General features: G+C 39.8%; 1 protein-coding gene across 3 annotated transcripts in view; it reads right to left on the reverse strand.

Annotated features, from left to right (window-relative positions):
• Positions 1 to 12,000, reverse strand: part of magi3a (membrane associated guanylate kinase, WW and PDZ domain containing 3a) — a 56,399-nt gene that overhangs the window by 16,245 nt on the left and 28,154 nt on the right. For all 3 annotated transcript variants that reach the window (XM_037279010.1, XM_037279002.1, XM_037279019.1), the window contains exons 2-4: positions 6,511 to 6,627; positions 4,759 to 4,878; positions 676 to 882 (exon numbers count right to left, since the gene is read on the reverse strand). In XM_037279010.1, coding sequence (XP_037134905.1) covers positions 676 to 882; positions 4,759 to 4,878; positions 6,511 to 6,627 — 444 coding nt within the window. The remainder of the gene's footprint in view (positions 1 to 675; positions 883 to 4,758; positions 4,879 to 6,510; positions 6,628 to 12,000) is intronic.

Consider the following 12,000-nt stretch of genomic DNA (forward strand, 5'->3'; position numbering starts at 1 on the left):
AAGAGCAGAGCTGACCAACGTTTCAGCCCGGGCACGGCACAGCACGGCACGGCATGGCACGGCACAGCGACTTTGTTATGATCATGTGTGAGTATGGCCCCCCCTATCTGCAAGTTCTCATCTGACCACCTTCAGCGGCTCATTGATCGCTCCCTTTGCATATCCGCTGGGATTGAATGACAAAGATAAAACTTGACAAAAGCGCTTTGCTGACATTTTGCCCTCATTTATACAAGAAAACACACAGCCCCCCCCCACCCCCCTTCTGTGTGCACAGTAGGCATAAATGATGTACAGTGCAGGCATATTCATTGGCTTTAAGATGCAATGCTTCTCTCCTCCATCTTTTGTTACGATAGGCTCAACTTTCCCCCTCTGACCACCCAGAGCTACGCTGATGATGTGTTTCTTGCAAAATGGGACGATCTGCTACATGCTCAATTACCTTCTCGCATTTGTCCAACCCCCCGTTTCTGCCAGCAGGTCGCACAATCTAGACAGGGCAGTAAGTGACTTGCAAATGCCCATTTACCTTGATTGGGTGTCCAAATCTGTGTCATTATCTCATGCATGTTGCAAAGTAGTTTTATTCAAATGGAAGTCCTCCAAGTCACACGATGACATATTTTGCTCTGTGATTTCGTGAGGGGAAATAAAGGACAATATTTGTCTCACCAGCTTGACCATTAACCATTGGAGGCCTTTCGTCTTCATCCTCCTCCTCTGGGGCCGCACTGTCCTTCCTGTCCATCTTGCTGACTGAGGTTGTGCGCTTTCGTTGGACTTCATTGTCAAATTCCTCGTCAAACAAGACCTGGTCCACCAAGTCCGGCTGCACGGGGCTCGGCTCGGCAGGCGGTTTAGGCGTTCCATAGTAGTTACCTAGAGAAATCGAATTTGAACTGTAAAGCAACACGATTGTCACATACTAGATGATCTTGTTTAAGAAGGAACGTCTGGCACATCTCCCAAATTTTTGCCATCTAACTTTTAGAATTGCAACCTCTGGTAGGCTATGAGTTTCCGACTTGTCCTGTTTAAAGAGATCTCTGCTAGGCTAAATTCTCAAAACTAAAATAGGCTGCATTTACTGTGCACGGAGAGTGCAGATTAGGCAAGGCAGAAAAAAATTAGACAGACATTGTTAACATTTAAACATATTTCCAAACAACAGATTTATAGACATTATAAAGCAAAGCAAAGGAAACAAAAGAAAATGAAGTTGATTTTAAAAATGATTTAAAATTTTAAACACCTAAATTAAATGTATTGGGAGGGGCAGAGTATAGTTTTGAACCTGGATTTAAAAGCACATATACTATATATATATATATATATTTATTTATTCCATGTGCGCATACGTAAAATCTGAATGCCGCTTGACTGGGTTTGCTTTGAAACACTCCCAGGCTCCCCTAATTGCAAACCTCAGAGCTTTACTGGGTTCATATTTAATTGGCATTCCATTAATGTATTCAGGACCCGAAGCATTCAATGATTTATAGATCCAAAGTAAAATTTTAAAATCACTCAAGTCTGACATAACATTGTCACTCAATCTTCAAGTGCATTTTTTGTCTTTCTAAAGCTATGCATTACAAATCATTCTTGCGTGCATGTTATGTAAATGTTAGCCTTTTATAATTCTATTAGGCTCTTGGGGAGAAAAAAAAACAATGAAGAGATATATTGCTTATTAAAAAGAAAGTTTTGAAAGCCTGACATCTCCCTTTTAAGTCCATCGGCCTTTTCTGTCATCCCGCCGCCCAAGGCAGTGCAGAGCTAACTGCACGGAGTGAGGGTGCACAGTGCATCAAGAGCACCACTCATTTTCATCCTTCCTCAAATATACTTTTGGAGAAGTTGGACCTCCTCACACAAGGCCACAGGAAGATAAGGGGGGATACGAAGGAGTTCTTTACCATACTGTACATGTAAAATGAAACCAAAAGGGGAATCCACACACAAGTGTCCTACTTGAAAAAGCACAACCATTTGAAAGTTTACTCATCTTGGTACAAATGTATTTTATGATGCTCAGCCATATAATGTGCATTAAGTGCATCTGCTGTAAGATGGATACTAGGCTATTGCTCCTGAGCTCATTAGTCACGATGCAAATGGTAGCTTAAGGAGATGTTTGCGGTTTGTAGAGTAGTCTAAAACCATGCACGCTCAAAAAAAAAGGGGAACTAAAGCGTCTGCAGGCTAATTGTTTGTACTAATTATTTGATGAGTGTAGTGTCTTTGAGTAGTTGGGGGTTTTAGAAGCTTTGTGAAATTAGCTTGAATCCCAACAGACATCTTGTTTACTTTTATTTACTTTTCAAATGTGAATAGTTAATCATTGTGTAATTTAGGGAAAGAGTGCTCTCTAGGCGGGTGCACCCGCAAGGAATCCAAAATAATTCATGATATAATAAATATTAGAGGTGTGCAGGCCGAGTCACATGACTTTGTCACGACTTTGAGGACTTGCAACTTCTTGGCTAGAACTGACTTCTTCACAAGTCATTGTGTTTATAATTCATCATTTGTGTCATTTTTTTTAATGAAAATATTTGTTACATTTCTCATTCATGCAAATCTGGCAAGAGTACAGGTAGTCCTCAATTCACGAACACAAGTTGTTCCCAGTGCCTGTAAGTTGATTTTTTTGTAAGATGAGGCACATTAAATTCAGTTTTAAAATTAAAATGATGAAATAAAAAAAGGATTAACATTTTAGAATATATACTGTATATTTTAGATGTTAAATATGTAATTTTTATAATAATAATAATAATAATACATTTTATAGATTATTGGCTCTCAGGGGGTTCGCAAAAGAAACCAGATAAATTTGACAAACCCATAAAATTGTTCAGAAAACGCTGGTGAATACTCGGTATATATTGTCTACGGCTGACGTGGGTAAATGCAGAACAAAATTTCCCTACAAATTTAAAAATGCTTCCTTGCCAGCCACAAAGACCTTCATTAATGACTGAGGATGGAGCTCCACTCTCTGGGGCAGTGCCCAGTCTGCCCAGGCTCTGATTGTGAGAGGCATGTGAGGCCAAGCTTGCTTTGGCACTGTTGCACCATTTGGCATGAATGGCCGCTGTGGCCGAGCTTCAGTTACCTATTCCAACCCTGCATTCCTCTGTTCCCAATCACAGATCGTCTGGGGATATCTCATTAACAATACTCCCCTTGACACTTTTCTTTTTTCATTTGGCACTTGTCTATATGCCGTAAAGAGAATTCCTTTTGTTAACTCTAAGTTGTTAGCAGTTGCCAGCACAGCACCTCGGTTCCCTCCCAACTCGGTGACTTTTGGCAGGCCGCCCGCCTTCTTTCTATCTAATAAACAGCAATGCAGCTTCGCCTCATGACTCTACAAAGTCTGCAACATAAACACTGGTCTCATTTAGAAACAGTTGTGGGCTTTGTGGAGCAGAAAAACACTGGGGTGGAAAATTACATTCCCAGTGCAGTTCATGATTGGCAGGGGAAGGATGAATTTGTGTTTGTTTTTATTAACAACAAGGATTTTATCATCTTCATTTTCTGACCAACCGTCCCTTGACAGACACACAAGCATGGACTATAATTGTCGAGTAGTTGTTGTCTCTGCTATTTAAGAAATTCAGTAATCTCCACTGCATCATTAGAATAGCCCAGTGGCCCATGAGGTACTTAAAAAACTCTAGCCTACAATTGTTAAGTATCTACCTTTATCTTGACATTTCTTAGGCCCTTTTGGATAATGAATGTCATCCGTGATATTTTTATATTTAAGTACGAGGCAAAACAATTATTGGAAGGTACTTTTTTTGATAGTCCCATTGTGGAAATTAAATAATAGGAAAAAGGCAACATAAAAAAAAATCGAACTCTTTTTTTTTTTAAATAAAATTATACAGGATGTTTCTAGTGATCATTTTTAACGTTCTAAAGGTAATTGTTTTCTGTAGTTCTGCCTTTAACAAGAAACTTTGACATTTAATGGGATTTGAAGTAGTCCGTGTTCCTACAGCTGCAATATTTTTTGTTTCTGACCATAACCATTGGGGATTTCTGATGGACTGGAAACATCTGTTTTACCTGAAGGAATTTTGGCAAGACATACCGCTATTGTGAATAATTCATAGACTGTAAACTTTTCTGTCAATGAAGCTGTGCAAAATAATGTAGATAAGACATTTGCTGTGAGGCTCAGCAAAGGTTGTTTTTTTTTTTGTTCAAATATCACTCTGCCTCTGTCCCCTCCCACATCCTTTTTTTTTTTTGCTGTTTCAGATGTATATCTCAGTCACGGTATTGACATTTAGAGATGATAATTAAACTTCTGGGAGCTTGTGAATGTCGGGCATCAATATAAGGATGCTTGTGCTGCATTATGAGGTGAGGGCAGAGCTCTATTACTCATCTTACTGACTGGTTTATGGCTTCAGGGTTGAAGGGCTGGTCACCAGGGGCCCATTTGGGACAGGGAGCGGACACTCACACACACCCCATGCATATCACCTGGCTACATATTAACTTGGCTTGTTTCACACAGCAACAACACAAGTATGATTTTACGTTCCTATGACGACCAATAGAAAAAGTAACCTGAGCGCCCATATAGAGAGGAAAACGCGAGACTATTATTTTCATTTCACCAAATTACATTTTTAGTGGGTGGTTACAAAAGAGCGGGAGTTATTTGGTCCGGTTTCAATATTCATTTAAAAAGTCAAATTTGCTCATAATATAAATAAAATAAAATACCATCATAAGTTCCACTCTCTAGTAGCAGTCCACATTCTTCCAGGTTACGGAACTCTTCCACACTGATGAAGTTGTAGTCCACTCCAGGAACTTCCCCCTCTCTGGGTTGCCGAGTTGTACCTGCAAACAACAGCACACTTTAGAAGAACCAACCAGAAAACTAGTGGAGACGCTATGAAGTGGCTACAGGGATCTACTCGACTTGGGATAAAACATAGAGTATAAAAATAGTTAACAAAATGTTATTCATCTTATTAGTGCCAGTGTCTGAGAACTGTGTTGTAGTAAATCAATAAATGCTGGTGGAACGTAAATATGAGTTTTTTTCCAAAACCCATATGGAACCTCAGTTCTAATGGGAAATGAAAATCCAAACGCATTAGAGAAGATTTGCTCCCACTTGTCATAAAGTTTTGAGAGTTCAAAAAAATATATATGACAACAGATGCCAGCGGCTATTAAAATGAGACAATGTTGAAGCAACTGTGACATCTCAAAATAACTTCCTCAACCTAAAACACAAGGCGGTGTTTCTGGTCCCGGAACATTGTTGCTGTTACTTTCATGAAATAACAATGCTCGCAAACTGCTGCCTCTCATTAAGAAAGTAGCACATATTGCCTTGATGATGCACTTATCTTGAAGATGCTGGAAACACATTGTTATGGAAAATACTTCACGCTTCTTAACGTGCCAACTCTGCTTAGCATCATTTGAGCTGTAATCGGGGGCTTTTACGGAGCCTCGGCCGAGTCGCTCTGCTATCTGGCTGCTTTGCACACATGAGGGAATTTAACTTTGCATTTAATGTCCCCATTCTTCATTTTCCTTCTGCGCCAACATCCATCCCTGATACCGCTGTGGGCTATCACTTCTAAAACAACTCAGTTTGCTAAAGGGGTAATGGTTTATTCTGTCTGACAGCAATAGGGAGAGGTGACAAGACCTACAAAAAGGACATTTTTCAACTCTGTTCAACTTTTATTATCCAGTCCCTCCCATGCATATGCGGTGGTTAAAACTGGGCAAACGTCAAGAAATGTCAAATGCATAATCTTAGAGAGAGCAAAACTGATACACGTGCACAGGTTGAGCTGTCAACACAATGGAAAAATATATTATATAATAATATATAATAATAAATTATATTATATCATATTAATTATATATCATATTATATTATTTATTATTCGCTGTTAAAAACGTGACCTTTAAGGTACGCTAATTCCATCTCTTCTCTTTTTCTTTGCTTCTTATCTTCCAGTGAGACACGTGTAGTGTTGATTCCACACCCATGAAGGACATACAGTCTAAAAGGTGAGATGTGGCTGGCACTGAGGATGGAGTTCGGGATTCTGCCAAGATGTGATGGATTACCTGGTGGCCGCGCACCACTGGCACTGTTCAGCTCCTGTCATCATTATGAGAGCCAAGTACAACATTTAATAAGGCTTCAGGCTGGGTGTTGAAGTAGAAAGTCATGCTTCTACGCCCTTTCGCCATGCTCCTTAGGCTCAAGCTAGATTCGACGAGCGGGCTGGACTACTGGAGTCAGAGCAGCTACAATTCATTTGAAGCAAAACCACAACAGCAAGCCTGGGGCAAAACTTTGCTTGTTGCTGGAGGTTGTCTTAATTGAACAAGTTGCCAACTCGATAAGAAGCTATGGACTGAATGTTAGAATTATTGGCAAGTATCTTGACTGGGCTACAAATATTACACATTGATAAAAGTCATTTCTCGACTACTCACAGGGAATAGTGCGCAGGTACAAGTTGTCCCTGATCACCTGCTGAAGCTTGTGATCCAGGGATCCCTTCTGGAACTGCAGACTGAGGTAGTGATGCAAATCGGCATTCAGCACCTTCCCTAGAAGAAGAAGACCATACTTCAGTACAACAAATAGGCAACATTTTTTTCTGTAAGTTAAAGAAAGTGAGACAACACTTCAGTGACTACAGAGAAAAATAAATTCAAGTTCATAAAAGCTTGCTTGCTGTATTGGAGTGATGAGGAACTCATATTTCATCTGAACTTTTAAACAACTCATGCGGGCCTCCTTGTTCACTGAAACAGTCTAGTAGCTTTGCTATAGCTAAGCCAACAGACACACAGCTCACTGTTATGCAACTCTTTGGACTTTTTTACCAGAACAATGCGAGTGAGGAATTTAGGTCAAGGGAATATAAGCTGGGGCTCTCAATGGACGTTGCGCATCAGAAACCACAAGCCTGCGGTCTGCGTTCCCAGAAACTGAATTGGCAAAGAAATTCAAGTTAAATCTTGAAGAAAAAAAAAAAAAAGCAGATCCTTCCCAGAAAAACCCTCCCAGGAAGATTTCGCTGTAATCAGTCATGACAATGGGGGTTTTACTAATTGCCACCACGGAATTGCAAAGGGGACATGCCCCATGGGGTGGACAAAATCAATCCCTCAAATGCAAAAGCATGCAAATCACCTCTACTGTCTAAAGGCAAGTCCAACTCCAGTGCAGAGAACAGGGCAGTCTTTGTGGCCCGCCTGTCAGGTTGTGTTAGTGTGCTCCATCATATCTCCATAGACAGAGAGAGGCGGAGAAAAAGAGAGGGAGCGCTACGTCTGAGCTGCCCGCCCGCTAACTTACATGGCAGCATCGTCGCTGGCTTGCCAGGGTCATACTTTGAGACATGTGGGACACAATAGAAGTCTTTGTGCCTTGTCATTTGCCTATTAAACAAATACCAATGGGTTGGAGGGCTGCGCTTTAGGGATGGAGAATCATTAAAAACAGAAGGAGGGGCTGGGATGAGGGGTTTTGTTGGCCGGCAGGAGAAATGATGATGCATGGGAGCGTACGATAGAAACGTGGCCTGTCTCAATCCTCCTCTCATCATTATTCTATCGCTCCATCTCTCTTTGTCGCAGCAGATAGTTATTATTCCAGCCCCGGGTGGATTGCTGTGAGATTGCTCGCACCTCTGCTTAAGATCACCTTCAGAAATACCAATCAACTCAATCCCATCTCTCCTTCTCGGTTTTCTTACGACACTGTTAGCCTTTTAACTACTTGATTGAGCAATAAAGATAATGATGGACTGAAATTATTCTACTACGTTTTCCTTGTGTGTGTGTGAGTGTTTGCGTGCGTGTGTGTACTGTTTTCTGTATGAATATATTTATATATTTCAAATACAGTATACTGTCTAATGTGTAGAGTGCATATAGTAGTGTAAAACATAAAAACAGAATCGATGGTTTGCAAGTGCTTTTCGACTTGTATTCGACTGGATACATGACAAAATATTTCATGTTGAAATTGGTAAACAATTGTTTTGTCGTTTGTTTTTCTATTACTCATTTTGAATTAGCTGGGCCATGGGCAAGTTGTTACAGCCCCAATTAAAGTGGTGGGATTATGTAAATTGTAAATGTAAGTATGTCAAAAAAATATTTTTATTGAGTTGCACAGTCTGTCCATTTGTATCTAATCCAATACATGCAGAGATATGAATGCAACTGCATTATATTTGAACTGATAGTCAAATTATTACTGCCCCCATGAGGATAAAGATGTAGGCTCATGTAAACTTTCTTGCAGGAAAAAAAAAGTAAGACAATGTTAATTAAATCAGATCTCATTCAGAAAAAAAAGATACTGTGTTGGCTTTTTGCTTTGAACATAATGTGAAGAAGGAAACATTACAGACGTGCTACAATGAGGCAAAAGTTATGAAAGTGCAACTTCAGACCCGTGATGACTACACCGGATATCATGCCTTGTTGTGTGGTATTAAATTCAAAATCCTAAAAAAAAAAGAAAAAAAAAAAAAGAAAAAAAAGAAAAGGATTAATACTGTGATGAATTAAAAACCTAAATTAATCATGGGGGAAAAAAATGGACAGATCAATGATCACACAAATAATGCCGAAAGTTGGTTAGACATTGACTGCTACTGAGCAACTAATAAAGTGCTGACTTTTGAATTTTCCTTCGATAATGATTGATGAATAAGTCGATGGGGATGTTTGCGCACATTCCTTCACTTTAAGGGGGAATAAGTGAACTTAATGCAACACAAACATAACATGAGAACAAACTTTCACCGTTTTGTTGGGGATTTACTCCCTAAATTTTCTGAATATATTTTTAAGGCAAAGCTAAAAATCACCAGCTGAGCACCTCAACTGTTGAGCATCAGTCAGAAGTAGGCCAAGTCCCACACCCATAAAAAAATAAAGTTCAATAAGAATACACAAACTGAATAATTCATGTGCAAGAGAGAATAGTGGCGTCTAGGATATTTCAAAGACAAAAAGCTTTTCCTCAATGACAGAGGAAGCCAAGCCGACAGCGGTGGGTGTCTAATCAGGCTTTCCCTTCATTCTGCCACCTGTGGTAACAAGAATGCCGCCATTTGCACATTACCTCCTTGTTAGGCGTATTCGCGACTGCTGCAGAAAATGTCACCTCATTCAGTCTCATTGGAATCCAAAGGATGCTCTATTTCATCATTGCTAAAAAATAAATTGCATCAACAATGTGACACAGCTCTTTTCGTCTGGACGGAGAGACGCATCACTTGGGAGCGACCAGCACCAACTGTCTACAACCGCATTGCTGAATGAATCAATTGTGCTTGAGGCGTTTTAAAATTGTTTACATGAGTGGAAAACTTTTCTAATTTTACCTTTGCGCTGGTTTGTACCGGCTTTTTCGGAGGTGCTATTTAAAGATGCAGAAATCAACCGTCACCTTAAGTCTCAGGTTCCATAAATCACCTTGAGCTTGCTGTCTTAATCTTTTTGCATCAACTCCTCCCAGAATGGGCACAGTTCATTTTGCACGTTTGGCAGACATAATTATGGATGTTTTTGCATGCGCACACACACCAGACCAAACAATTCTGACCCTCTGATATTTACTAGCCTGCAATCTTCCTTGGTAAACGTATGCTAGTGTCTGAAGTGACTTTCTTTTCGTCCCCTGTCAAGATTCTAATAGCAAGGTTGAGGGCCACAACGGGAGCAAGTATTAAGCAAAATAGTAAGAAAAGGCAGCAATGTTTCCAATTGTTTGTGTGTTGGGTGGAGGCCGCATGGATGTCAAATAAGAGAAGAAGCTCCATTCTGCATTCTGTATCATCCGAAGCCTTCTGTTGCTTGCAATAGCTGTGCCTTGAGAACACTCCATCTGCCTTGTCTTTCCTATTTTAAGCCAACTCCAAGCTGTTGATTTCATAACATGTTGTAAAACGTTTCAATCAAGTTTGCCCTGCGTGGTGAGTGGCCAAGGTTAATTTTGTGTTGCTGGGACAGTATGGTATAACTCCTTTTTAATTCTCCTTGACCTTAGGTCAGACTATGACATTGTTATCAACTGCTTGAGATAACAAGACAAGACAATGTTGGCTTGTGGCTCCAGAATTGATGATGGATTTTTCTGTTATGACACAATCACTACATTCCCTATGTGGAGCATCTGTAGGATCGATTTAGGTCATTTCAGATTAATTATCAACAGTTTAGATTTGTGTCCCCGTTTCTAATTTTAATATATAAGCATTCGAAGCTTACCACCTTACCATTATTTTTATGGCTAACAAGCTGTAAACATTATTTCCATTGCGACAGAACTACAGCATGCTGAACAATCTCTGCCGACGCTCAAACAGAGCGTCGCAGTGCAAACCTTTTTCATCCACCAGCCCATCATCGCAATTCCAACTTGCACACACACACACAAGATTTTAATGGGAAGGAGATCAAGGAGCAGAACAATGCATTGTGTCATATCCATGTGCTAGAATGTGATCTTTGCATTCGTTGACATCAGGGGATCAGAAAGAAGGCAGCCAGGGGGGAAAAAAAACTGCATCATCGAGTGAGAGAGATTGAAAAGTGAACTAGTTGCATGTAAAATAAAAGAATAGCAGAAAAAAAAAAATACTTGCATCGACAGTATTCTCCAACGTGCATGAAAAAGACACGAAATGGAAACCAGTCTGATGGCAACATGTTTTATCAGCTAATGGATAAAGGCTAAAATGAATTTCAATAATGGTGACCACGCACGAATATTTTTGCCGTTCTCTGAGGTGAAATGAAGTTTGATTGTGCCTCACCTCAAAAAGGTTACGACTACTAAGCAGTCAGTGATGCTTTAAGCGTGCGTCCTAATAATATGCACAGCTGAGAGGAGGGCTTTGTGGGAAAGCTGACCCAGGGGAATGCTTTTGCGCTTTTTTATGTAAGGCCCCATATGCTGCCTCTCGCACCAGCTTTCACTGACAAATATTTCATCCTAGGATTAGCGCACATTACGACAACATTCACTTTTCAGACTGAGTTGATGATGATGATAATAATATCATTATTATGATCAAAATTATTATTATTATTGAACCGTTTTGTCCTCATTGGTTTGGTGCATGTGGAAAATAATTCTGACCAATCAAAAGCAGCCTTTCAGCCTCAACCTCGCAACAAAGACGAGATGTTTGCACCACGGGTGATTGTATTACGGACACTTTTTTGCAATAATGTAGTGTAGATATAAGTTATATCCGAAGTTGCTGACAATCCAAAGATTGCTGTTCATACCAGACATGATGTGGTTTTACTTGTTTTGAATGTAACAGCGATCTTGGACTTGCACTTTCTCAAAAGAAGCATTTTTTTTTTCAAGGCATTAGAAATTCACATTAATTCATACTGGGAAATGATTACTTACTTTTCTGACGTTTGAATCACAAATCTGAAAATTGATCATTTTCAACATTGTCACTGCTTTTTAGACTTCCAATTGAGTTCATGATACAGGGTCACTTTTTTTTTTTTTAATATAAGCTACACATATATGAACCTTGGCTAAGGTATGAAGAGCATGACCACATCCAGGGAAGAAACCGCCGTCACACAAAGCATCGATCCAGCAGCTGCTCATTTTAGCTTCAGATAGCATTCTATCTGTCAAATTGTGATTTTTTTTTCCTCCCCCAATTTTTCCCAACGTCCTGGTTCAGTGCAATTTCTAAACCACCTTGGGTTGTTTTTAACCCAGCATTTGTGTAAGTATAGCTATTTGGCTATAAAGGTAATGGGCACATCGTATTTGGATATTGCAAGTTTATATAGTTACATCTGTTCTAGAACACAGTTAGGATCAAAGATTTTTGTTGCTCCTATTGTTTTTCATGGAAACAGATGCTTGCCCCACATTCGATTAGGAATCACGCTCCTATTCAACGATTTTTTTAGTCATGT

Source organism: Syngnathus acus, chromosome 2 (assembly GCF_901709675.1).
Source record: "Syngnathus acus chromosome 2, fSynAcu1.2, whole genome shotgun sequence".
Taxonomy (NCBI): Eukaryota; Metazoa; Chordata; class Actinopteri; order Syngnathiformes; family Syngnathidae; genus Syngnathus; species Syngnathus acus.